At 38.6% G+C, this 23998-nt stretch overlaps 1 protein-coding gene across 2 annotated transcripts in view; it reads left to right on the top strand.

Annotated features, from left to right (window-relative positions):
• Positions 1–23998, top strand: part of LOC119494823 (gamma-aminobutyric acid receptor subunit alpha-2) — a 43657-nt gene that overhangs the window by 7294 nt on the left and 12365 nt on the right. For both annotated transcript variants that reach the window (XM_037780989.1, XM_037780988.1), the window contains exons 4-7: positions 9212–9279; positions 13434–13654; positions 14817–14899; positions 15830–15973. In XM_037780989.1, the coding sequence (XP_037636917.1) occupies positions 9212–9279; positions 13434–13654; positions 14817–14899; positions 15830–15973 (516 nt within the window). The remainder of the gene's footprint in view (positions 1–9211; positions 9280–13433; positions 13655–14816; positions 14900–15829; positions 15974–23998) is intronic.

Genomic DNA, 23998 nt, shown 5'->3' with positions numbered 1-23998 from the left:
TTTACAGGCTGGAATCTACACAACTTTATTGATTTAAACTACATTAACTAATGATTCTCCTGATCGTGTTACAGGCAGACTTAGGGGAGATTTTGCAATCTGAAATAAAAACATATAAATAAAACATTCCGACATAAATTAGACACTTTCATCCAAAGTGTCTTACAGTACCATGAGCACATACATTTTTATTAGATTTAGCCCCAGTGGGAGCCAGACTCCCAACACTCCAGATGTAGCTGCACACACTGTACCCATTAACATCAAGGAGCCGAATTCAGTCTAAGAACAGAAAAACGACATCAGATGGAGTTTTCCACATCGTAGACACATTAGATCTTTATGTCTCATCTGTGGAAAAAACATGTGAACGCTTCGTTGAGCCTTAGTTTATAACATGTTTGTAATGGCTGAAAAAGCACCTCCTCACAGCTGCATGAGTGTGTTCACTCAGACGTATACAGTACAGTATATTCTGGGATACAGAGTCAGTCTCTTTGAGAGTTTTCATGGTTCAAGTAGTGTGCCATAGCCTGAATCACAATGTATCTAACATATACTGCATGTAATCTCTCTCTGTATGAAACTTCAAATATTCAATCATTTATTTACAGCATCATGACAACATTACTTCATACATACAGTGTATTACAAAATGTATTTAGCCCCACAGTCATTTGTCTTCTTCTCCCACATCTTTGTATTTTACTCTTCTACATGATAATGGACAAAGACATTTTTCAATTCCCTCCATAGAAAACAGCAGTTAAAGACAGCTACAGGGTGTGGACAGAATATCAGGAACACCTGTGTAATGTAATGCAACAAATCCTCTATAGCAAGCAGTGCTTGAAGTAGTAAAAAATAAGTGCCGGTACTCCCCTTATTCACATGTTGTTGCTCCTATTTATTTATTTATTTATTTATTATTATACTTGGTTTAAGCATCTTCTATAGTAGGCCTATACAGTAATATTACAATAATATTCCAACTGAAACATTCTAGGGTTAAGGTGGTGTGTTTGTATATTTACTCACAGGGTTAGTAGTTAAAGTGTTCCCTGTGTTATTTGTAGCCTATAGCAGGGTATCACTTAGGAGCAATGTCCCAGTCAGGATGCATTTACATGTTATTGCAACAGGATAAAGAGATACATTCTGAATGGACCATTATTATCACTATAGATAACTCCAAAACAGCTTAAAAACAAAACTTAGTTTGGTTGAATAATTATTTTATTATTCACACATATCACAGCCACCGTCTGAACATTTAATTCTTCTGGAAATGTTTGCCCTGTAAAATCATCTTCTGTAAATCAAAAGAACAGATTCAGAAAACGTTTTAATAATGTTTTATTAAGTATATTTGTTCACAACTACAAAAAAAGTTATGACGAACAGTTCACTAATTACAGTATTTTACAAAAGGGACGTGAAGGACGTATTGTATTGATAAATTATAGCAGCGTTGTTCTCGCCCCGCCTCTCCCGTGCTGTGCCGTGCCGTGCCGTGCCGTGCTGGCTCGTCTAGATACTCTTCACAGTGTTTACATACTGTTTATGTTCATACGGCTTGTGAGGGGCGGCGCAAAAAACTCTGGCGCTGTGCCGTTTGATTATAAATCTCTCAGAAGTCCTGTTGTGGAGAGGGCAGAAAAGAGTACCAGCAGCTTGTGAGAAGTTCCAGTACGCAAGAAAAAGTCACGGTACGCCAAAGTGTAAAATGAAGAAGTACTGGTATGGCGTACCGGTGAGTACCGGCCCACTTCGAGCATTGATAACAAGGCCACAAACTACAGCCTAAAAAATAACCACAACACCTCTCAGACACCATAGCCAAAATTAAATCAGTTACAGGGCTGTTACCATAGATTGCATTAGATTGTACACAAACTCCTACGTATATCAAGGTAGAACGTTGAGCTAGTGTTAATATGTTTTTCCTAAGGTGTGCGACATTTAACTCTATCCCAGTGAGCACTCTGCTTTGTCTTATTGCAGTGAAGAGATGAAACATTTTACAGCTCCCACTGATAATCAGATGATAAAGATGGAGAAGATGAATCTAGGGCAGAGGTTTTCAAGATGAACCCACGTGTCCCCTTGGGGCTACTAGAAGGTTTCAGGGGAGAGAGAAAAAAAAACAACTGTAATCGTTTCAACAATGAATGAATTACCGTGTGGGTTTAGGCCGCACATTTCTCCTGAATTTATTTATAGAGAAAACAATCTAACCACAGCCATTTGATGGCTAAACAGGCCTATTGCTTTCAGAAGCAAAACCTGCTATTTTGCTCCAATATAGAGCTTATAATGTAACTACTGTGGACTAAATTGTAACCCTAACTGGTTTAATCCAGCATTTATTTTTCATACTTGTCCTTTGTTTCAAGCGATGAAGCAATACCAAGCCCTTTTAAAAAATGCAGCAATTGGTTTCTGTCACTTTCACTGAAATCAAGCCAGGCTGCAGAGAGTGAATGCAGAAAGCACAGTTGCTCCCACATCATCATTAGTGTGACTGCGAGGCAGCTCACTTCTGTTCATATTCACACTTCTGCTACTAATTTGTTTTCCACCCCAAAAAAATTGTCATCTAACGCAGACTTCACGCTCAGAGCTATACATTATGTTCCAGCTTTACAGCAAGATTTTGATGTCAAAATCCAACTGATGCTGTTGATTTGTCGTGAACACCAAAAAGAAATGTTGTTGTTGGTTAAGGTTAATTCTCCAACAGGAGGTGATGAGTTTAAAATTAAGACGAAAATACAAACTCTGAAACACAAGTGAAGTTCTCAGGTCTTAAGTATAACTATATCTTGTTTTGTAAACATCCATCCATGCATCTGTTTAAAGAAGAGGTAACAGGTATATTTAACCCTGACAAGAAATCTTTAGAGCTGCACTAATCAATATTTTTTAGGGCTGTCAATCGATCGATAAATATTTAATTGCATGATTATCCATAGTTAATCATGATTAATCGCAAATGAGTCGCTCATTTTTTATCTGTTCAAAATGTAACTTAAAGGGAGATTTGTCAAGTATTTAATACTCTTATCAACATTTGAGTCTATGTGGAGGTAGAAGAAAGTTATTGTTGTAGTCTGAGTAACGTGATGTCATATCCACTCCGTATTCGTCATATCCATTCCGTATCCGTCAACCAAAACAAACCGCGAACGGCCCCAGCAAGCCGAAACGACAAAGTACAAAATGGCAGAGGGTCCACATGTATACGACCTGCACCCTCACATTTAATTCCAAAGTATAAAGAGAATGGAGGACGGGAGAGCTAGCGACAGACTTTGCGACAGGAAAAGTTAGCGGAAGTATACACATGTGACTACCTCCGTTTTGCAAAATAAGATGGTAAATGATAAATGGACTTGCATTTATATAGCGCTTTTCTAGTCTTCCGACCACTCAAAGCGCTTTACAATCCAATCCAATGGATCCAATGGATTGGTTGATGTTAACAAAGGGAACTGTATATACAAAATACATATATGGAAATAAGATTGATTGGATTATATTCACCAGAAGTATAAAACATTACATGTCCCTTATAAATTAGAAAGAAAAAAACACTAATTTGTGAGGGGAATGTCTTTATTCTTTGATTTTTGGGTTGCTGGAAAAAGTTCAATAAATAATGCCTGACAGTGACTGATAGATATGACTTCAGGACATCTCTCACTACATACAAGCTGAAAGTAAAACATTTTTACAGTATTAATTTAGATATTTTCCAAAGTAAAAGTCCCTAGAAGTGTATGATTCAACTTTTTGGTCCATGGTCTAGTGTTAAAAAAGTTAACAAAAATTGCAATAAATCACAATATCGAATCACAATACTTAAAAATCACAATACATATCGAATTGCCACATAGGTATCGTGATAGTATCGAATCGGGAGATAGGTGTATCGTCCCAGCCCTTTTATTCGCTGTGGTGCTCTGATATGTTTTCTGAGTTCTTGCTAACTTGCCTTGTTTAAATGGATATTATTGAATACATGTATGTTGTTTGTACTGTCGGTGATACTGTGATGCCTTTTGGTTGGATTTTGTTTGATTCTTTAAGTGATAATCTTATCATCAAAGTGACTGTTGCTGCTCATGTAACCAGTAGAGCCACAATATCTGCTCAATCATCTTAAAAAGCTAGCAATGCTAACTATACTGAAACAGCATTTCACCTACAGTACAAGACATCAGGTGTTAAAGACGTTTAATCTGGACTGATGTCATTCGCTCCCCCTGACCCATCCAGCAGTACAACATTGGGATTTTGCTGATGCTCTTTATCTCTGTCCAAACTCGCAAGAGTCAAGTTGACATTTGGATAGTTGCACAGCGGGATGCACAGTCCCCTAACACAGACAGGTTTTGTCTGACCAATTAAACATGGTTCAGCAGGCCCATCTGTACCACACGATTCAGATGATGTGAAAAGCACATGTTTCTGAATGTTCTTGCTGAACAAATGAACTTTAGGTATTGTCCTTGTTCCTATAAATAAGTGTCCTGACGTCCTCCGGCATTAAATGCACTCTAGATGTTTTTAAATAGTAAACACAGATTTTCCCTGAGGGCTGTGCTTTTATAGGTTTGCTACTGTGAGGCTGCATCATTTGTACAAATATGGTTAGTTTTGCTTGCTCCACTCTTGCAAAGCAAATGGACTGGAGCTGTCATTTGGTGGTGGATTTTGGTTCTCTACCGACCTCTGTTTATTGTTTATTCTTGTGTTTTTTTGATACAGGGTTGTGATTTTTATACCTCTGCGCCGGCGACATCTGTGGCCGAAAGCATTACGTTTTTGGGTTGTCCGTCCGTCTATCCGTCTGTACCATTCTCGTGAAAGCGATATCTCAGGAACGTCTGCAGGGAATTTCTTCAAATTTGGCACAAATGTCCACTTGGACTCAAGTGGACATTTGGACTCAAAAGGTCAAAGTCAATGTGACCTCACAAAACACGTTTTTGGCCATAACTCAAGAAGAAGTGATGACATTTTGGACAGACAAGGATGTAAACTGCAACTTGACTTGAGCAGGAGACATACAATCATGAGGAGCTAATTCTAGTTTTACGCCTACTGTGATATAACAAAAATAATTACCTGCACACTCTCAACACTGGTAAATGAATTATTGACAATATAGCAAATGACAACAAGCCTGCATATAGGCCTACATATACTGTATATACAGTATACACACTTACAAAGAACAACAACCAATCCATGAGACCAAGCAAGGGCTATTCAGGTGAAATCCATATAACACACCCACTGTAAATTAATATAAATTACGTCTGTCAATCAGTTGAAATATTCAATCGCAAATAATTGCATGACTGACTATGGTTAATCGTGATTAATGCAAATTAATCACACATTTTTTATCTGTTCAAAATGTACCTTAAAGGGAGATTTGTCAAGTATTTAATACTTTTATCAACATGGGAGTGGGTGAATATGCTGCTTTATGCAGATGTATGTATATACTGTATTTATTATTGGAAAACAATTATCAACACAAAACAATGACAGATATTGTCCAGAAACCCTCACAGGTACTTCATTTAGCATAGATTTCATATGATACCAGTAGCTTTACTCTAGCTTTAAAACTGAGCCTGCCAAAACCTAATTTCCACTAATTTCTTTAACGCATTAACGCATGAATTTGCCAAAAAAAAATAGAAAACAGCACAAATATAGAAGATTTACATCAACAATACAAAACAATGAAGCAATGCTCTGGAACTCACAAAATATCTAAAGAAAACATAACTTCTCATAATGACATAGGTCAATCATTTTGTGAAAAAGCACAATACAATAAGAAAAAAAACGTAATAGAAAGTGCAAAAGCAAACCTCAAGACCTAGACAAGAGAAATACTAACACAGGATAAATAGAGAGACAGACTACCTATTCGCCAATACAATTGTCTGAATATGCTCATGCAAAAAAATATTTTATTTATAAAAGTATGTTTCTGTGATCAAGAGAAATATTTAAAAAAAAATCTTTTCATTTACATTTCATGGCATTAAGCATTGGCTGTGCCTGTCACTACTCACTATACTGTACACATAATTATATATAGAGGACCAGAGAGTGTGTCAAATGGCACTTATAACATTATTCTCATCTGGTAGTGGTCTAAATGTACCTTTTTGTCTATATTCATAATGCATGATTTAGTGAGCTTTTAGTGACTATAGGTTTAATACTACTTTTTACATTGCACTCTGGGATGTAATTTGAGTCCAATATTCAAGGTATGATATTCAGACAATAAAAAATGGTAAGATAGACACGCACATCCAGTGTCCGATAGGATGGACGATGGATCAAAGAATTATATAGCAAAATAAAACAGATAGATCTGCACACCAAGTAGCTCCCAATAGAAGGACGCTGAGTTCTGAAGATGAGCGTGGTGCTTGAAACGTCAAAGCAATAAAAATCCTTCTAACAGGAGCTACTTGGAGTGCGGATCTATGTTTTATTCTCTTTATTATGACATTCAGAGACAGCGTGACAAAATAGCTAACACGTGATATAAAGGACTGTAATAGAGAATGATCTCAGACACAGCCATTGAGAAGCTTTTTGTATTAAGGTGCACCCCAACGATAAAATGCACCATAGTGTATCTTTTTACAAGAAGAAGCGGTGCAGTCTGACTGCCTTTAGTGTCAAACATGGTTTTTACTGAGATGGTGTTTCATGTGTGGCTCCACAAAGAGCATTTCTCTTTAAATAAATCAAAGTAATGGAGGCCTCAGTGAGCCACAGTAAAAACCTAATCATTTTAAATCAGCCTGATTCACATACAAAGGCCTGGTTTACATAAATAAATGCACCCCACCGTATGCCCTGCTAAATGGATTGCACCTATTACCTGGCAACCCGCTACTTCGTCTGGATTTACATTACCTTATGAATAAGAAAGCATTTTCATAATACGTCCTGTTAGAGGGACATGAATGGCGGCTCGCCTCGCCATGCACGAGAGCACTTTACTTAGGAGGAGTAATGATCTCTTTAGATTGCATGTGAGATGCCGTTTGCTGTGTAGTACACAGTGTAGAGTAAAACGTGAAAGCTTTTTGAATTGACCGAGCATGAGAGATGGAGCTTCAGTAATTATTGAAAGAGACAGAGTGTAGAGAAAGCAAATGGACCTGATGCAACAGCGCTGATGCACGCAGCACAATATCACTTGAATAGGAAGCATATGAGAGCTTTGCTCTTCCTATCTGTCACATCAGTGTGAACATTTAGGACAAATTTTATACGCTTAAAATCACGCTGTGGTTCTCTAGATCTAATCTTACAGGAGTTGACTATGAATTGGCTCACACAAGTCACGTATAGGTGAACAGAGTCTGTACACAACTCATCTGATTGACTGAAAGAAATACGATGGATGTATCAGCAACAAATTATTAGTCATTCTTCATGCATCGTTGGATGGTGTATAACCTCAAGAAAAAAAACAGCTATTCAGAACATGATGTATTTACTCACTAAATTCTGTTGACATTCCTTCCTGTCTGTTATTTAAAGCTTCAGTAGGCAGAATGTTTTTGGCATCATTGCTCAAAAACTCCATAATAACCTTTCAGCATATTGTAATTCAAGTATTCTGAGAGATAACTAGACATCTGCACATCCACAAATCTAGCCCGTGAAGGGAGACTTTGACCAATCACAGGTCATTTCAGAGAGAGAGCGTTCCTATTGGCTGTTCATTCAACGGAGGCAGCTGTCAATCACTCACAAACTCCGATCAAACGGTCAAACTAGGCAGCGCTGATCAAATATGAATCAATATTCTGTTACTGTAATGCCTATTTCTCGCTTACATTTTTTTCAGAAACATCTTGTAGTGTACTGTTTAGCTGTAAAATTAGAAAGTTTGCTCCGGCTGGTGGGCGGTGCTTGGTATTTCTTTAACTGATCTCAACATAGCGGCCGGGTCACAATTTTTCTAATTTTACAGCTAAACAGTACACTACAAGATGTTTCTGAGAACATTTGAGGTGAGAAATAGGCATTACAGTAACACAATATGAATTAATATTTGATCAGCACAGCCTAGTTTGACCGTTTGATCGGAGTTTGCTCCAGATCGGCTCTGATTGGTTGTTTCCATTCGGTCTGTGAAATCTTACAGATGCCATTAGGAGCACCGTTGGGCACAGAGGCGCATGATTTTTTTCAGATTACCTGTTTCATGCACTACTATCAGGATGACCATTTTATAAAAATCACTTTTTTTTAATCATATTTTTCTCCAACGTGCCTACTCCAGCTTTAAGCCATGCTCCTTAATTTCAGTCCTAGTTGATTCACCGGTGGTAACATCAAATGCGGTTTAATACTACAGCAAACACTCGTTGAGCAGCTACTTTGTCAGAAATACAACAGAAGATCAACTAGTGTTTCTATTCAGCCAAACTAACGTCTGTTGTTTTGATAAAGACGTCAGTCAATAATTGCCCGTTTTACATCATGCCACGATCTGCGTAGCGAACAGTTTTCCACACAACAGCAGGGCACAGTAACGTTGGTTTCCTGGCTGAGGAGGTGTGCAGCGTGTCTCCAGCTCCATTACTTGCTGCAATATTTAACTGATCCGAAATGACCATGTCTTGTTTTGTTGGCTCCATTTTTTTGATGAGCGATTGGTGTCAGCGCTAGTCTTGGTAAATACAAATACATACATTGTCTTTCTTGTTACTGCTTCACAATAAAAGCCTCCCTGTGTTTGTCTAGTTGAATGCTTTAAATGTGAAGCAGCAGCAATAGGAAATGTTGGGTGTTCATTAATAGTAACTTTTTACAGCTCTAATAAGGTTGAAGGACAGTAAAGTCAGTTGTGCGTAGGTAGGTGATGTGAATGGCTGACTCTGCCACTAACAATGAAAATTACTATTTACTTCACATTAAAACACATTAAATCGATGTTGCAGGAAAACAATGATGACAGTAGATAGCATAAAAAATTGGGTTTTATTTTATGAAAATCGTGTAACTTAATAACTTTAAAGTCATTGTAAAAAATATATATATATTCTATATTCTCCACTTCATTGCATTTTAACTTTATTTTTAACAATATTTTTTTTTTACCTTTTTGGTGTTTTGATGTCTCTGATTATTGTTGTCTCTTATCCAGACAGGATAACTGAGGTGAAGACAAACATCTACGTCACCAGCTTTGGACCAGTTTCAGACACAGACATGGTGAGTGTGGATATTGGACTTTTTTAAATTATTGTGTTTAATTATTGCTGCTGTATAAACACTCAGAGAACAACACCACTCCAGAGGACGGCCTTGAACTCCCTGTTCACATTTTAAGGAAGAAAAGATGCTTTATTTTTAGAATCATTACGGCTTTCCCTCCTTTCATAATTGCGTCATCTCCCTCTCCCCACACTCACCACAATACTGAAGTGGGACGACACTACAGCACGATGTCTATTCATCTGACAATTTTCATCTTATAAATTATTGAAAGTCCTCTTGTTATTCAAGCCACTCCTTTGTTTATCCTGGGCTTTCCTGTTTATCATTCTGAAACATGCGCCCACCCTCACATCATATCATCAGCGTCCCTTCTATTGTTGAAGGCCCATTTTCCAAGTGATTGATCTATTGATTTAGCAGTTATGATGTCGGAGTTCAATGCAATGGCCTCTGAATGATATGTAAACTAGAAGGCACTCAGTTAAACATAAAAACACCACTTATGCGGAGCAGGTCTCGGACACAGAATAATAAGACTAAAAGATAGAAATTATCACATGGAGGAAATCCCAGATCCAGTTCACCACCCACATCTGATCGACTAATTCACCCGAGGATGATCCCTCCACTAAAATTCAGCAAATCATTCCTGATGTCTCTTTTTTTAAAAACCTTGCAAACAAACAGATGGACAGATGACAGGGCTGAACACATCATCTCCCTCAATTTCACTAGCAAAGGTCATCAAGCCGAGAAGTAAGCCACTAATATATCAGAATTTAAGAAGTCCATGCGGTATAATCATTTCGCTGTATATTCAGGTTTGAAAAAGTATATTATTATTAATTCATAAGTAAAATTAACACTTATGGTTGAAAACAATAGGGATTTATTGCAGGTTCTAGTCTCGCAAAGCCTGAAATATATTCTCCTCTGACCTGATTGATTTATTCAGATGCTGTAGAGCCATTCAGCTGATTGCTGAGGTGGCCTACCTTATAGGATTTATAGGATGTCTACTGACAGCCAAAGCTGGAAAATGAAAGAAATATAATTGGTAGAAGAAGAAACAGAATGAAACATACTGCGTTTAGCTTCAAAAGAGCATTGGCCAAACAAAGAGGTTTCTTTAAAATTAGTGGCAAAAACGCTTTATTGTCTTTGGCTGCAGTGTTATACAGTGGAACATACTAGCTGGGGTCTGTGTAGTTACACCATGCCTTAAAGGATAATTCCCTTTACTACAACTTTTGGCGATCAGTTTTATAGGCTACAGTAAGTCTGGAGATGCTCTGTGTTTTATGTGTCTCTCAATACTTTGCAACCTCCCCACCCTGCCTGTGGCACTCAGTCCTAAAAGCCCATTTGTTAATACTGAAGACATGAATCTTTAAACAAGGAGGAAACAGGAGGTAGTGTAGTAGTGCATTTGCTGAGGGACTATTTTCAGTGACGGAGTAAAACACATTTGGCCAGTGAGTATTTATGGCAGGACGATGTTGTATGTGAGATTGACTCAAACTAAACAACAGTGCCCATGTTCACCATAATGAAGGAACAGTGCAATAGCGTGGCTAAATCATGTGTTTTTAGTCATTTCTGGAGAAAATTAGAGGTCTATAGTGCTCAACAGTGAGCTCCAACGGCTCTGGTTTCCCATTCATTCACTCCATTGACGTTTCAGAAAATCCTTAAGTAACGAGTCTTAATCATGGAACCAAGCCAATCGGCTACGAGATGAATCGGGACCATAAATCATATGATTCGGAGCAAAAACAAATTGGATAATGGGGGAAAAAAGGCAATGGTTCAAGATAATATTTTAAAAGTGAAAGAACTACTCATCCCATAAACCATTGCGAATGGCGACTCACGAATAACGAACCATTGTCGATCTTAAATAAAGACAGATTCAGCAACTGCATGTCTTATTTCTCCAAATGTGTTTCAGAAACACATTTAAGTGAACTATTTTTGTAATATAAGAGAAAGTTTCCAAACAAGCCACCATGTTGGCCCGGTTTGAAATCCAGGAGCAGACCACAGACCAGCACGTACAAGCATGTACCCCCACTAGCTGTTATGCGGTTGCAGCACACATTTCCATGGTAACAGAAAGCTACACTAATCAGAGATGCCGCTGTTGGATTTAGGATTGTGGGTAGTGTAGTACTTCTCCATGACATCGCAAATAAAACATGTTTTTTTTATAATAAGGTTGATATCATATGGACTTGTGGCTTCTACAGGAGTATATACCATCGTTTCACAATCTCATAGCTCGTGGTGAGTCTACTTTGGATGGTTACGACATTATGGCTTTTCACTTCCGTAACTTCACTGTTGAGCTTTATGGCACAGAATAATACGCGACATCAGGCTTAGCTACAGACAATACTTCGTAGTAAGATAGATTAATTGTTGGTTTTGGTCTTTTCATGGGATTTGTTGACAGTCAGAAAAATATGAATTATCACCAAATGTATCCTTTAAACTGACCCTCAGGTGAGTCTGATTTATCTGGAAGGGAAAACAAAGGCAAAATGGTCGTATTATATCTGTTTCTGTTTTAAACATCTGTTACGGTTTAAAACCAACTTCCTGCTTCAACTGTGACCTATTGTACTGGACGATACTGTGTTTACTTGTGCAATGAGAGATTATTATATTTTAGGTGCATTCATTTTCACTTCAAATAAAATGTTTAAGATGAATTAGCTTTAGTCGGCCTGTTTACAAAATGTCTGATCACCTGACTGCTCATATTTCCTGCCTTGGTATATTTATTGGAGTAATGTTGCTGTGTTTCCAGATCTCAAGTGCTTTAATGGCTAAAATGTTATCATACCCGATACAGAAGATGGCCAAAACTATGAAAACAAGACCCAAATTATAATAAACCTTTTCTGTAATTAACTGCTGCTACACCCTAAAACAGTGGTTCCCAACCTGGGGTACGGGCCCAGAGGTGCTAAAGATAATAGGGGGTGCGCCAGGACTTGTCTGCTCTGAGGGTGTCAAAATTAGATTTGCACATGTATAACTAAAATCATAATAACACTTTTACTGGATAATTTATACAAAAGTCTGTATAAAAAACAACTTTAAAAGTTTGTTTGTTTTTTAGTACTTCGTAGGCCACATTCCGTTTAAACACGGTATTTCTGCACAGTTACAGATAAAAATCAGGCTACAATAATATTATTAGTATTATAATATATGTAGAATTAGATTCCAGTGGTGGCTGTGTAGGATTGTTTCCGACTTGTGTGATCCAAACATTTCCAATAACTCCAGAGCGTAATAAAGTCCCAAAAATCCAAATTTATTTGAAAAAGATGGATGTAATCATTTCCATTTTACAACATGTTTTTATCTTACAAAATATTCAGTTTCAATCCATATTTGTTGGCGTTTATCTGACAAGTTATATTCATTAAAGAAAGTTAATTTAATAAAAAAAGACAAACTCATTTTATACACTGAAACACCTTATTCAAATTGTAAATTATGGATTACGGTGAGGGGCTCAGCTTTCCTTAGATACAAGCAGGGGGCCTTGGAGGAAAATAGTTTGGGAAGCACTGCCCTAAAAGACAGTCTTGAGTTTTGGTTTCAGTGTCCCACGATCTAAATGTCAGAGGCCTTTCAACTGTGACGGGAAAAAAAACACTCTGGAGGAATTTATCTCCCTCTCACTCTCACTCGCTGTGTGTGAATCACACAAACACACACACTTGCTCTCACACGTACACACATTTCACAGAGCAGCGCTTTCTGCCCTAAATCCTTTCTCGTGCGTGGTTTCTTTTGACAACAGAGGATTGTAGGTCAAGGGGCTGTCTTGGCCTCAGAGCCGGCTTAGGAAAGCACCGACTCAGAGAGCTGAGAGGAACACGCAGAGACGCAGGCCTCACCTTGATGGAGCTTTGACAAATAGAGAAAGCCATTCAGCGCACAGGTTTTAAAGTGGCAGAGGAAGTCAGTCGTGAAGAGCTGCTGCTCGGAGGCTCCGATAGAACAGGGCAGCAGAAAGTGTTTTTCTGCAGAAATTGGACTCATTTTCATAAAGTGGAAAAGTTGAAGCATAAAAATAGAGTAATAGTACAGTTTGATTATTTATTCATTTAACCCGCTCTGCCCCACAGGAGTACACTATAGACGTTTTCTTCCGGCAAAGCTGGAAGGATGAGAGGTTGAAATTTCATGGACCAATGAATATTCTGCCCCTTAACAACCTGATGGCGAGTAAAATCTGGACTCCGGACACCTTCTTCCATAATGGGAAAAAGTCCGTGGCTCATAACATGACCATGCCTAATAAGCTGTTGAGGATCAAAGATGATGGGACGTTGCTGTACACCATGAGGTAATTCAAGTCCCAGGAGCATGTCTGAAGACCGTCACAAAGTTGTGTTTGTGTATGATGTGATGAGGTGGATTGAAAGGAATAGTTTGAAATCGTAGGTAAAATGATTATTTGCTTTCTTACTGAGAGTTAGACAAAGACGATTGACACCATCCTCATGTCTGTAAGCTAAATATGAAGCTACTGCTAGCAGCCCATTAGCTTAATAGACACAACAACTAACCATAATAACTCTATAAATACATTTATGATCAAATTGACACACGTTCTATTACACAGACTGGTGACGGTTGTGGAAAGTTAAAGTTACATCTCCTCTCTCGTACAATTCCCGAACCTCCGGCTGCGACTTCACTCAGAGGAGCTGTCAATCCAGCTGTCAATCATGACGCCCCACCCCCTTTTTATAGCATTAAATAACTCATTAAAACCAAGATAACACTTGAACATACATCATCGTGATAAGAACTACCTAAAATGACAGAAACCATCCACTATTTTTAGGATTTATGAGCTTTACTGCAGCCAGCCACCAGGGGGCGATCGAGCTGTTTTGGCTTCGCTTTTGGGGAGCTGTCATGTCGTCCATCTTTACAGTCTATATGGTACAGACATGAAAGTGGTATTGATCGTCTCAGCTAACTCTTTCTAACTTGGACTGATCTGCTTACCTTGCTAAAGCATGTGATAGCTTTATAGCAGTACGTCCAAAAGCGACACAGAATCAGTGTTCGAATATATTCTTTATGCATCCTATTTTTTAGCAACTTAGCATTTTTTTGTCAACGTGCCTTTCAAGAAAATCAATTTGAATGATAAACAATTTGCCAAGTTGTTTTCACAGTGGTTGAATAATGTTGTATAATAGTACATACAATGCAGTTTCTTATCAAAGAGCTAACCTACAGTCTCACCTAGACACACATTTGATTTCTGCTGGTCTCTGCAGCACCTTGTTTACTTTGCTCTGCTGATCACAGTTCAGATGAATTATTTTTGTTTTAAGGCCTTACAGATGGGAAGTGTCTTGAATAGTGCATGAGGCTTGTGAGGGTTTTTTTCTTTCTTTTTAAATTTTTTTTTTGAGACCATGCCTAATCTGTGCTGTTTACTTTTCATGCATTTGCAAAGTCTCCTTAATTTTTCTGTGAATTGGATGCAGGTTAACTGTGCATGCAGAGTGCCCAATGCATCTGGAGGATTTCCCCATGGACTTTCATTCCTGTCCACTAAAATTTGGCAGCTGTGAGTAACTCTGATGATGATAGTGCCTGAGGGACCTTTAAGTAAATGCTTTTTTCTTTTTTGTTTCTTCTTGTTCTCCTCACTGGTTCTTTGGCAAGAGAGCAGCCTAAGGACAGAGTGAAGCTGGAATGCATGGCTCACTTTTCTGGCAGTAGCCTTTCAAATTTCAACAAAATATGCAGCAATTAAACAGATTAATATAGAATAACTGACAGAGAAATGACTGAGTGGAAGTGTTACCGGGAAATATGGGGAAAAGGACTCATCCAAATATTTTATTTTGTGAATTTAAATTGGTTTTAATCACTATTTTATTGCCATGGCTTCTTTACATTTGGATGAAGATTTTTGCTTTAAGCTGCTTTTAAGATATTGATTTAAAAATAAGGGAAAAATCAAAGCATCAGTACATGGTGGGTCATGTCTGAATTGCCTTGACTTCTCATATTAATTCAATGTCCCATTTAGTTTCAATGCATTTATGTGTTGACCTACAGTATTTCACATGAAGCTCATTTGTTATAACAAAACACAAATCTGTAACATGACATGATTGGCAGAATATTTTAATAATGGTATATTGAGGGAAATAAATCAGTTTTTCTGTTTCATCAGACATTCATAGGCTAGCAGACAAGCTTTCAAATTTCATATTCAGTGTATGCCGTGACTGATTGAAAAGGGCAAATGTCACTGTGCATCAATTGCTTGCTGGCGTTTTTATGAATTCCATCTTCAGCCACTGAGAGATTTTTTCTCTCTCTACAGTATTCTCTCTTTTTTTTCTCTAAGAAACCCAGCTTCAAACACAATGTAGTGGGGGCTTTTCATTTGGGTCACTGAAATAATTTCTCGAAAAATCATCAATAGCTGCGGCTGCCCCAGATTTATGCCCTATGGGTTTATCCTCTTCTCTCTCTTTTTTTTTAGATGCCTACACAACCTCAGAAGTGACTTATGCTTGGACTCGGAATGCCTCCGACTCTGTGGTGGTGGAAGGAGAGAGCTCCCGCTTGAACCAGTACGACCTGCTCGGACAAACGGTCGGACAAGAAACCATCAAGTCGAGTACAGGTACGCTTTTGTGGAGATCTAGTTAGTTACTAGATGTCTAAAGAGAATTAATCCACCTCCCACTGACCTCCGTCCTCTGCAGTAAATGTTCCTCCAGCTTACAAAATGTCAGAAATAGCAAAGAAACCCTGGATTTGGTATTTTCAAGTACTTAAGAAGTTAGTACTAGTCCAGGTTTTGCTATATAGTTGCCAGCTGGCATGAAGCAAAATGTGGATTTTGTTTTCTCCAAATCTGTTTATTGGGATTTTACACTGATTATATCACAATGTCAGTTGAGCTTGCAACATTTAAAATAAACCCCAAACCATTGGAACTATATAATCAAGGCTGTCAAAGTTAACACGATAATAATGCAATAACACAAATTCGATTTAACGCCTCTAATGTTTTTAACGCATTAATGCAACTGTCTGGCATCATGTGAAACTACAAAAACCTAAGGAATCCATTGGTACCAACCATGTCATACTAGCTTGTCATGAAGGAGGTTAAATAACGCTACAAAGTTACACTACATTTTGGCGAGGAAAAACTGGCATGGCCATTTTCAAAGGGTTTGCTTGACCTCTGACCTCAAGATATGTGAATGAAAATGGGTTCTATGGGTACCCACGAGTCTCCCCTTTACAGACATGCCCAGTTTATGATAATCACATGCAGTTTGGGGCAAGTCATAGTCAACAGTTGACAGCTGTTGTTGCCTGTTGGTCTTGAGTTTACCCTGTTATGATTTGAGCATATTTTTTATACTAAATGCAGTACCTGGACAATATGTGTCATTGTTTTGCATTGTTTATTGATTTCCAATAATAAATATATACATACATTAGCATAAAGCAAGCATAGTTTGTCCACTCCCATGTTGGTAGAGTATTATATACCTGACAAATCTCCCTTTTAAGGAACATTTTGAACAGATAAAAATGTGCGATTAATTTGTGATTAATCTTAATTAACTACGGACAATCACGCGATTAATCGTGATAAAACATTGCAATCGATTGAATTTTGTGGAATCAGGAACCTAAACATCTTTATTATCTCAGGTCCAAACTGTTTGAGTGTGAAAATCAAACTGTGAGGATTTTGTGCTCGTTTGGGTGGATGTTGAACTCGTCCACCTCCTACATGTTGTAGGAGGCGGCCGTAGCTTGCTGTGAAACGCTTGCTAAGTTTTGTCTTTTTGTTACTCACTTTATTTGGCTTGAAATGCAGAGTAACATTTGTTCTGGCTTGACAAAGATTCGACAAAACAGGGATTTGGCAGTCGTGCATCTTGAATTCCCTACTTTGTTGTGTATTTTGTTAATCTGCATTTAGCATGGCCCGGAGACCCAAAAAAGCAGCACGACAGGTGAGCTGCTGCTGCTGCGACAAGACTTTCCACTTTATAAACCCCCTATCTTTGGAGAGCAAAGATGGGCAGGCATTCAAATGCAGTGCAGTTTCTTTGGATGGATTTTAAATGGATAATAAAAAATAAAAAATAGATGGCAGATGCTGATGCAGAATTAGACATAAGGGAGCGCATCTGTCTGTTGTAGCTGTCAGAGGCACTAACAGAGGAGCTCCTGGAGAAAAAGGAAAGCTGCTGTATTCCTCAGTGATTTAAGTGTCTTACGTTGGCGCCCAAAGACACAGGAATGTCTCACAAAAGTGCAGCGATGCGTGAAATGACAAAGAAAATCTATGTTCTGGGCCCAGAAAGTGAATAACTCGATGTGCATTGAAAATGTGGCATTTCACTCAAATGGACCTGCAGGAGACATTAGCAAGTGAATCCAACAGTGACAAGCTCATTAGTGGACAGGATAATTAACTGAAGTCTAGAGTTTTAAAACACGGACTTTAAGAAAAATGCAGGGGATACAAAGTTATAACGCCTGTAAAAATGGGAGGGTGCTCGCCCTCCTCTACCTCCCACGATGCCCACAACCACACAGGCTGCCCTTTCCTCTCTGACCTGCAGGCGTCGCTGTTGACGCATTTTAATTAGAATTTATTAAATAATGGAATTTTTCCAAAGAAGAGAGAAAAATATTTTATAAATGATACTGAGATTTAGTAATGACTTATTTCAACTAATTACTCTTTTTTTTAATATTTTGATCTCCCTCTTGCCTCTCAATAAATTGAGGAGGAGCAACCTCCTCTGCCTCTATGGACCGGCCTCCACTGACTCCAGCGTTCCCAGCCAAACTTGTTATCTGAGAAAGGGTTACGTTCGCGAAGCAAATTGCTAAGAAACTTTTCTCTTGTCACATTTAAAGTAAACATGCAAAATATGAACAGTAGCACATAAATCTAGCTTCTGTTTCGCAAGTAGGGCCTATGTAAGCTGAGCAGCTGAACAGGGTTATGTTAGGAAAAAAAATAGTCTGATCTTATAATTTTCCTTATAATTAAAAATACTACGACTAATTAGCTCTACACTGCAATAGAAGAATAATGTACTTTCTTTATTTCGATGTTTTCTAAATGGATCATCAACTGGTGAGGATACTGAGCTTTTGCCATGGATTTAGCCTCTTTTACCACCAATCATGCCCTGTATGTAGCCAACAAGAGCATATTTAAGATCTTTTGACTAAGTTCTAGCTATAAAACAAGTCAGCCGGAAACGTTAAAAAGTCAGCAACCAATTCACGGAGCTAACGCAAGCTTAATTAGCCAACCAGCTGCAACTGATAAAATAAATCTGCCCTTGTTATTATTGTTAAATGCATACTGTATGTGCATAGCAACAGTGACTAAGGGGAAGGGGTTTGTTAAACAGTCAACTCTTCCTCTTTCAAGTGTATTTGTCACAGTAATTCTTAGAAATTGCGTAAAAAGAGATGTCTCGGCTAGTTTTAAGCGCACGGAGAAATGTAGCAGTAACCAAAATCCACGAGCGTGTTGTCTTGAGGCTCTGTCAGGGGCCTGTACAGAAATAGAATCCAAGACAATCACTTGTCATGTTTAATTATATTTATAAAACACTTTCAACAAGCACATTGTTCACAAAGTGAATACGGAAAACAAAGAACACAATTACATGGAAAAATAGGCTATAGTATAAAAGAAAGAGATAATGAGGGCTAAAAATAGAAACTAACACATTTCATGCAAACACAATAACAGTGATGCCAAGAAACGGGGCCAGAACTTGAGTGTGCATACACAAGTCTGTATGTGTGTCTGTGTGTGTATGTGTGTGTGTGAAGATGAGGGACACCACCGCTGTCCAGGGAGTAGACTGTAGACAGTGAGGAGAAATAGCTTGAAAGATGAGATCAAAAACTGGATATGCGTTGTGGTAAATAAATGGGCATTGAGTCTGGACTTAAGGCTTCTTCTCGAGGGATGAGAGAAGGTTGGCAGCTGTTTTCTTTTATATGTTGTGAGTGACACCCTGAGACTGGAGATTATATGATGGCAGTAAGCAGATCACAGATAAAGGCTGGTTAATACATTGTAAGTTGGAAATAACAGTTTGTATTGGGGCTGTCAAAGTTAACGCGATAATAACGCATTAACGCAAATTAGTTTTAACGCCACTAATTTCTTTAACGCATTCACGCACCTTGCGATTTTTAAGTTGTAGCGGGCTTGTAACAGGGTTTACCAACCATCTCATACTAGCTTGTTGGGAAAAAGGCTATATAACGCTTGCGCAAAATTCTGGCGAGGAAAAACTGTCATGGCCATTTTCAATGGGGTCCCTTGACCTCTGACCTCCAGATATGTGAATGTTTAAATGAGTTCTATGGGTACCCACGAGTCTCCCCTTTAAAGACATGCCCACTTTATGATAATCACAGTTTGGGGCAAGTCATAGTCAAGTCAGCACACTGACACACTGACAGCTGTTGTTGCCTGTTGGGCTTGAGTTTGCCAGGTTATGATTTGAGCATATTGTTTTTATGATAAATGCAGTACATGTGAGGGTTTCTGGACAATATTTGTCATTGTTTTTTGTTGTTAATTGATTTCCAATAATAAATATATACATACATTTGCATAAAGCAGCATATTTGCCCACTCCAATGTTGATGAGAGTATTAAATACTTGACAAATGTCCCTTTAAGGTACATTTTAAACAGATAAAAATGTGCTATTAATTTGCGATTAATCGTGATTAATTCTGGACGATTAAATATTTGAATCGATTGACAGCCCTAGTTTGTAATAAGTACATGCATTCACAGGGAGCCACTAGAGAGAGAATAAGGCCAGATTGCAGAGATGCTTCTGTTTTTTCTGTGTGCAAGTAAATAAAAGGAAATGATAATTACTGAAGTGATTGGAAAACAAGTCTGGATCAAAGATATGTGTTACGATGCTTTGAGGTGACTCTGCAGCATTTCAAATAAGACAGATGTCTAATGTGTGATATTTTTATTGCTTTGGCGGAAGAAATTTGTTGTACCGTTCATTTTCCGTGTTTTAAGCTTAATTCTGTCAGTAACTATCACGTCACATAGCAAATAACAAATGGAGACTGCAACATGGTGCTCCTCTCAGTGAGGCTCCCTGCTGTGGCAATACATCGTAGCAGAATGAAATACCCAGCACAGTGATAAATAACATGCAGAGACCATTGCAAATAATCCCCCAATGGTTATTAACTTAGAAATAAATGCCCTACGGGGTGCACACAAACAGAGCAGAACCAAAGCAGGTGGAGGCTGGGTGGTGTGGAGCACAGCAGTAACAGCAGCGAGCACACGTCAGCATACAGAGTGAATGTGAGGGTCTTTAAATAGGCCGCCAGATCAGCAGTGCAGTGAGATGTGATTGCTGTGGTTGTGGTTGGTTAACTGTCAGTTGACACAGCAGAGGCAGATGCCTGACTATATTATTATTTGTTTATTTGATAGGTACAGAGCATGTCAATGAACATCAGTATAAAATACAAGATGTAAACATGCCAGAGTTAGCTAGAAACCTGATTTACATTTGTAGTCCCTGGACAGGTAACAAAAACAGAAACATTACAAGTGACAATATACAGATACAAATATACAATACTCAAGTAGAAACAACCAAAACATTGTGCATTATGTCAGGATAAAAGTGATCACAGTTCTGGTTTGCCTTAAAGCAGCAGTGGGTAGAATTGGAGCAAATATGATTAAAAAAAAGTTATTTTTATAAAACGGTCACTATATCCTGACAGTAGTGCATGAGACAGGTAATCTGAAAAAAAATCATGTTCCTCTGTGTCCTCCGGTGTCCTCCGACGCTCCTAATGGCATCTGCCAGATTTCACAGACCGGAGGAAAACAACCAGTCAGACCTCTGGAGGATTACAGAGAGAGGGGTGATAGTGACATCATCAATTTTGACATAAAATGTCACAGAATGATGCATGTTTTTTGGGATACAGTGTAAATATAGTACACACAGCATTTTTAGCTTTATAAAATGTTTAACTATGTTGTATGTATGGAGCTGTAATGTATGCAAACACATACAGACAACATACAGATTTACAGGATCTATTCATCAACATGAACCTTTTTTCCTCTGTCTATCTACATCACCCACTTATCATATATTAGACCACATTGTGTTATCTAATATGATAATATAGGCTACATTTACTAAAGGATTAGACATTTCTGAAGACTGAAATGTATATTTCACTCACTCCACCATCCCAGCAAAGATTTACCACATATACGGTAGTAGACCTACTAAAGTTTTTCAGCTGGGCATGTGGCAACTGTTGGATAATGTAACAGTTTGTCCAAACAATAAAATTAATACTAATTACTTGATAATGTAACGAATCGGGACTTGGTTTGTTACTTTACAACAGAGAGAACAGGCAACAGATGAATCTTTTAGCAGGTTAATTGAGATAAAGATAAAAAGTAAAAAAAAAAAAAAGGTAACGTTACAAATAGAAGATGTGTAAACACGCTTCAAAAACAGATGCAAGCACAGCTGGCGGTACCGTGAGGTCGGCTTATTATTCAGACGGTGTGATTCCGTCTAACGTAACGGCGGATGTCTCTCTCATTCAGCAGCCTTGTTATGTTAGTTTAACTTTACACTACGTTGTCCCTCACCGTCCCGTCATCTATTGCTTTTTTTCTTCCTCACCGCGGACGGTCAGGAGCTCCCGCACCTTGATGTTTCGCCACACATCCGTGTTGTTCTCGTCCGACGTTCACCTCCGGTGTGTCTGACAACATTCCTGCTGCCGTCCCACAGTTTGTTTATGAGCCATGGCGACCTGTGACAGTTACGTCAAGGACTGTGCACCCTAATTTGAAACCAAATAGGTTTGTCCCGCGCCGTTTGTTAGCGATCCTATTGCGCGCAATTCACATCGAAATCGACCCTGGTCCAACCCTGGTCTGACCCAACTCTCGGCCTGGTCACAAAGGCGAGTCGATCAACGCTGGTTGACCCTTTCATACATACAACCTACCCTGGTTCAACCCTGGTTGAGTCCTCGGTGTGAAAGGGGTATATGAGAGCCAAGAGTCAATCACTCGTGAATTCTGATCAAACGGTCAAACTAAGCAGCGCTGATCAAATATGAATCAATATTCTGTTACTGTAATGCCTATTTTTCACCTCAATTTTTTCAGAAACAGCTTGTAGTGTACTGTTTAGCTGTAAAATGAGAAAGTTTGTGACCCGGCAGCCATGTCGAGATCTGCTGAGGAAATACCAAGCACTGCCCACCTCACCAGCCGGAACACAGCCAATAGGTGCTGAAGTCTAGTTTTCTCCCAGAACACTTGAATTACAATATGCTGAAAGGTTATTATGGAATTTTTGCCAAAAACATTCTGCCTACTGAGGCTTCAAGCCATTGTTTGAGATGGGTCTTAAAAGTTGATTATGTACAGTATACAAAATATTTGCTTTGATTAAAAAAAGGTCTTGGCATTAGTAGTTCTAATTATGTACTACATTTTGCAAGATTACATTTGAAGGCATCATGATAGGGTAATGATTTACCATCGCCCAATACAAATTTGAACTGAGTAGAGCTTGAACGTACCCTAACATGCTCCGTGCTGTCAGCAGACGGTCACTGTGATTACTCTGAGCAGCATCATGGGAATGAATTACAATATAATTCATGTGTCCGATTAAGTTAGTCGTTCCAAATGTTTTAAGGTTGTTCCTCCACGGCTTATTTTGGACTTAGAGTTGTTACAAATTGTAGCTTTATGTCTTCTTCACTCGCACTGAAGAACCTTTACACCGACGACGTGTTGTATGCGTCTGTGTGTGTGTGTGTGTATGTGTGATGTTACTGACTGTGCCGCTGTGTACCAACGTAAAACCATCATGTGGCGGCTGCACATGTGTGTGTGTGTGACCGGCAAAAACTTGGATAGATGAATAGGAGACTGCTGAAACCTGGCTGACTTCAATCAGCTGCTGACTGACGGTGCATCTCTGTTAGTTTAGGAAGTGCTTGATTTATGCAGCAGAGTTTTCCATGAGCGGAGCATTTTAACGTCAATATCGCAGTCGATCATTTAATTGTGTGAAGCCAAAATCGTGATCGCGATTAATATTCGATTCATTGTGCAGCCCTATCTCTAATCTAATAATTAGGGTACTGCTCACAATTCATAGACACATGCAACCTGTGATAAGGGGTCAATAGTAGACACTGCTTCATTATTAGGGGTTGTAAGACAATAAGTTTGGCAACCACTAATGTAAAGAATTATACTAGTCTGCTGATCTAACCTGGCAGGCTCCTCATAGGGGGGATGGTAGTAAAACCCAGGTCACCAAAAGTCTGTAGAGTTAGACAGAGTAGCAAGGAGTAAGGCCTTGATGAGCCTTAAAATCTAAAAATCAAGAAATCATATTTAAAACTGATAGGTAGCCAGGCTCAGGATACCCAAAGCATAATAACATTAATGGTAAAAATCCTTGCTGCAGCATTTTACACAGCCTGGAACAATGCCACCATTTAACTCAAGTAAAAAACAAGTGTTAATGAGTGGGTGAAGATGATGAGAAGATCTGAAAGCATGTACAGTTCTCTGTCACTG

The sequence above is a fragment of the Sebastes umbrosus genome, chromosome 9, assembly GCF_015220745.1.
Source record: "Sebastes umbrosus isolate fSebUmb1 chromosome 9, fSebUmb1.pri, whole genome shotgun sequence".
NCBI classification, from domain to species: domain Eukaryota; kingdom Metazoa; phylum Chordata; class Actinopteri; order Perciformes; family Sebastidae; genus Sebastes; species Sebastes umbrosus.
Note: the sequence above shows the minus strand (reverse complement) of the source record. Positions and strands in the feature narration are given on the sequence as shown.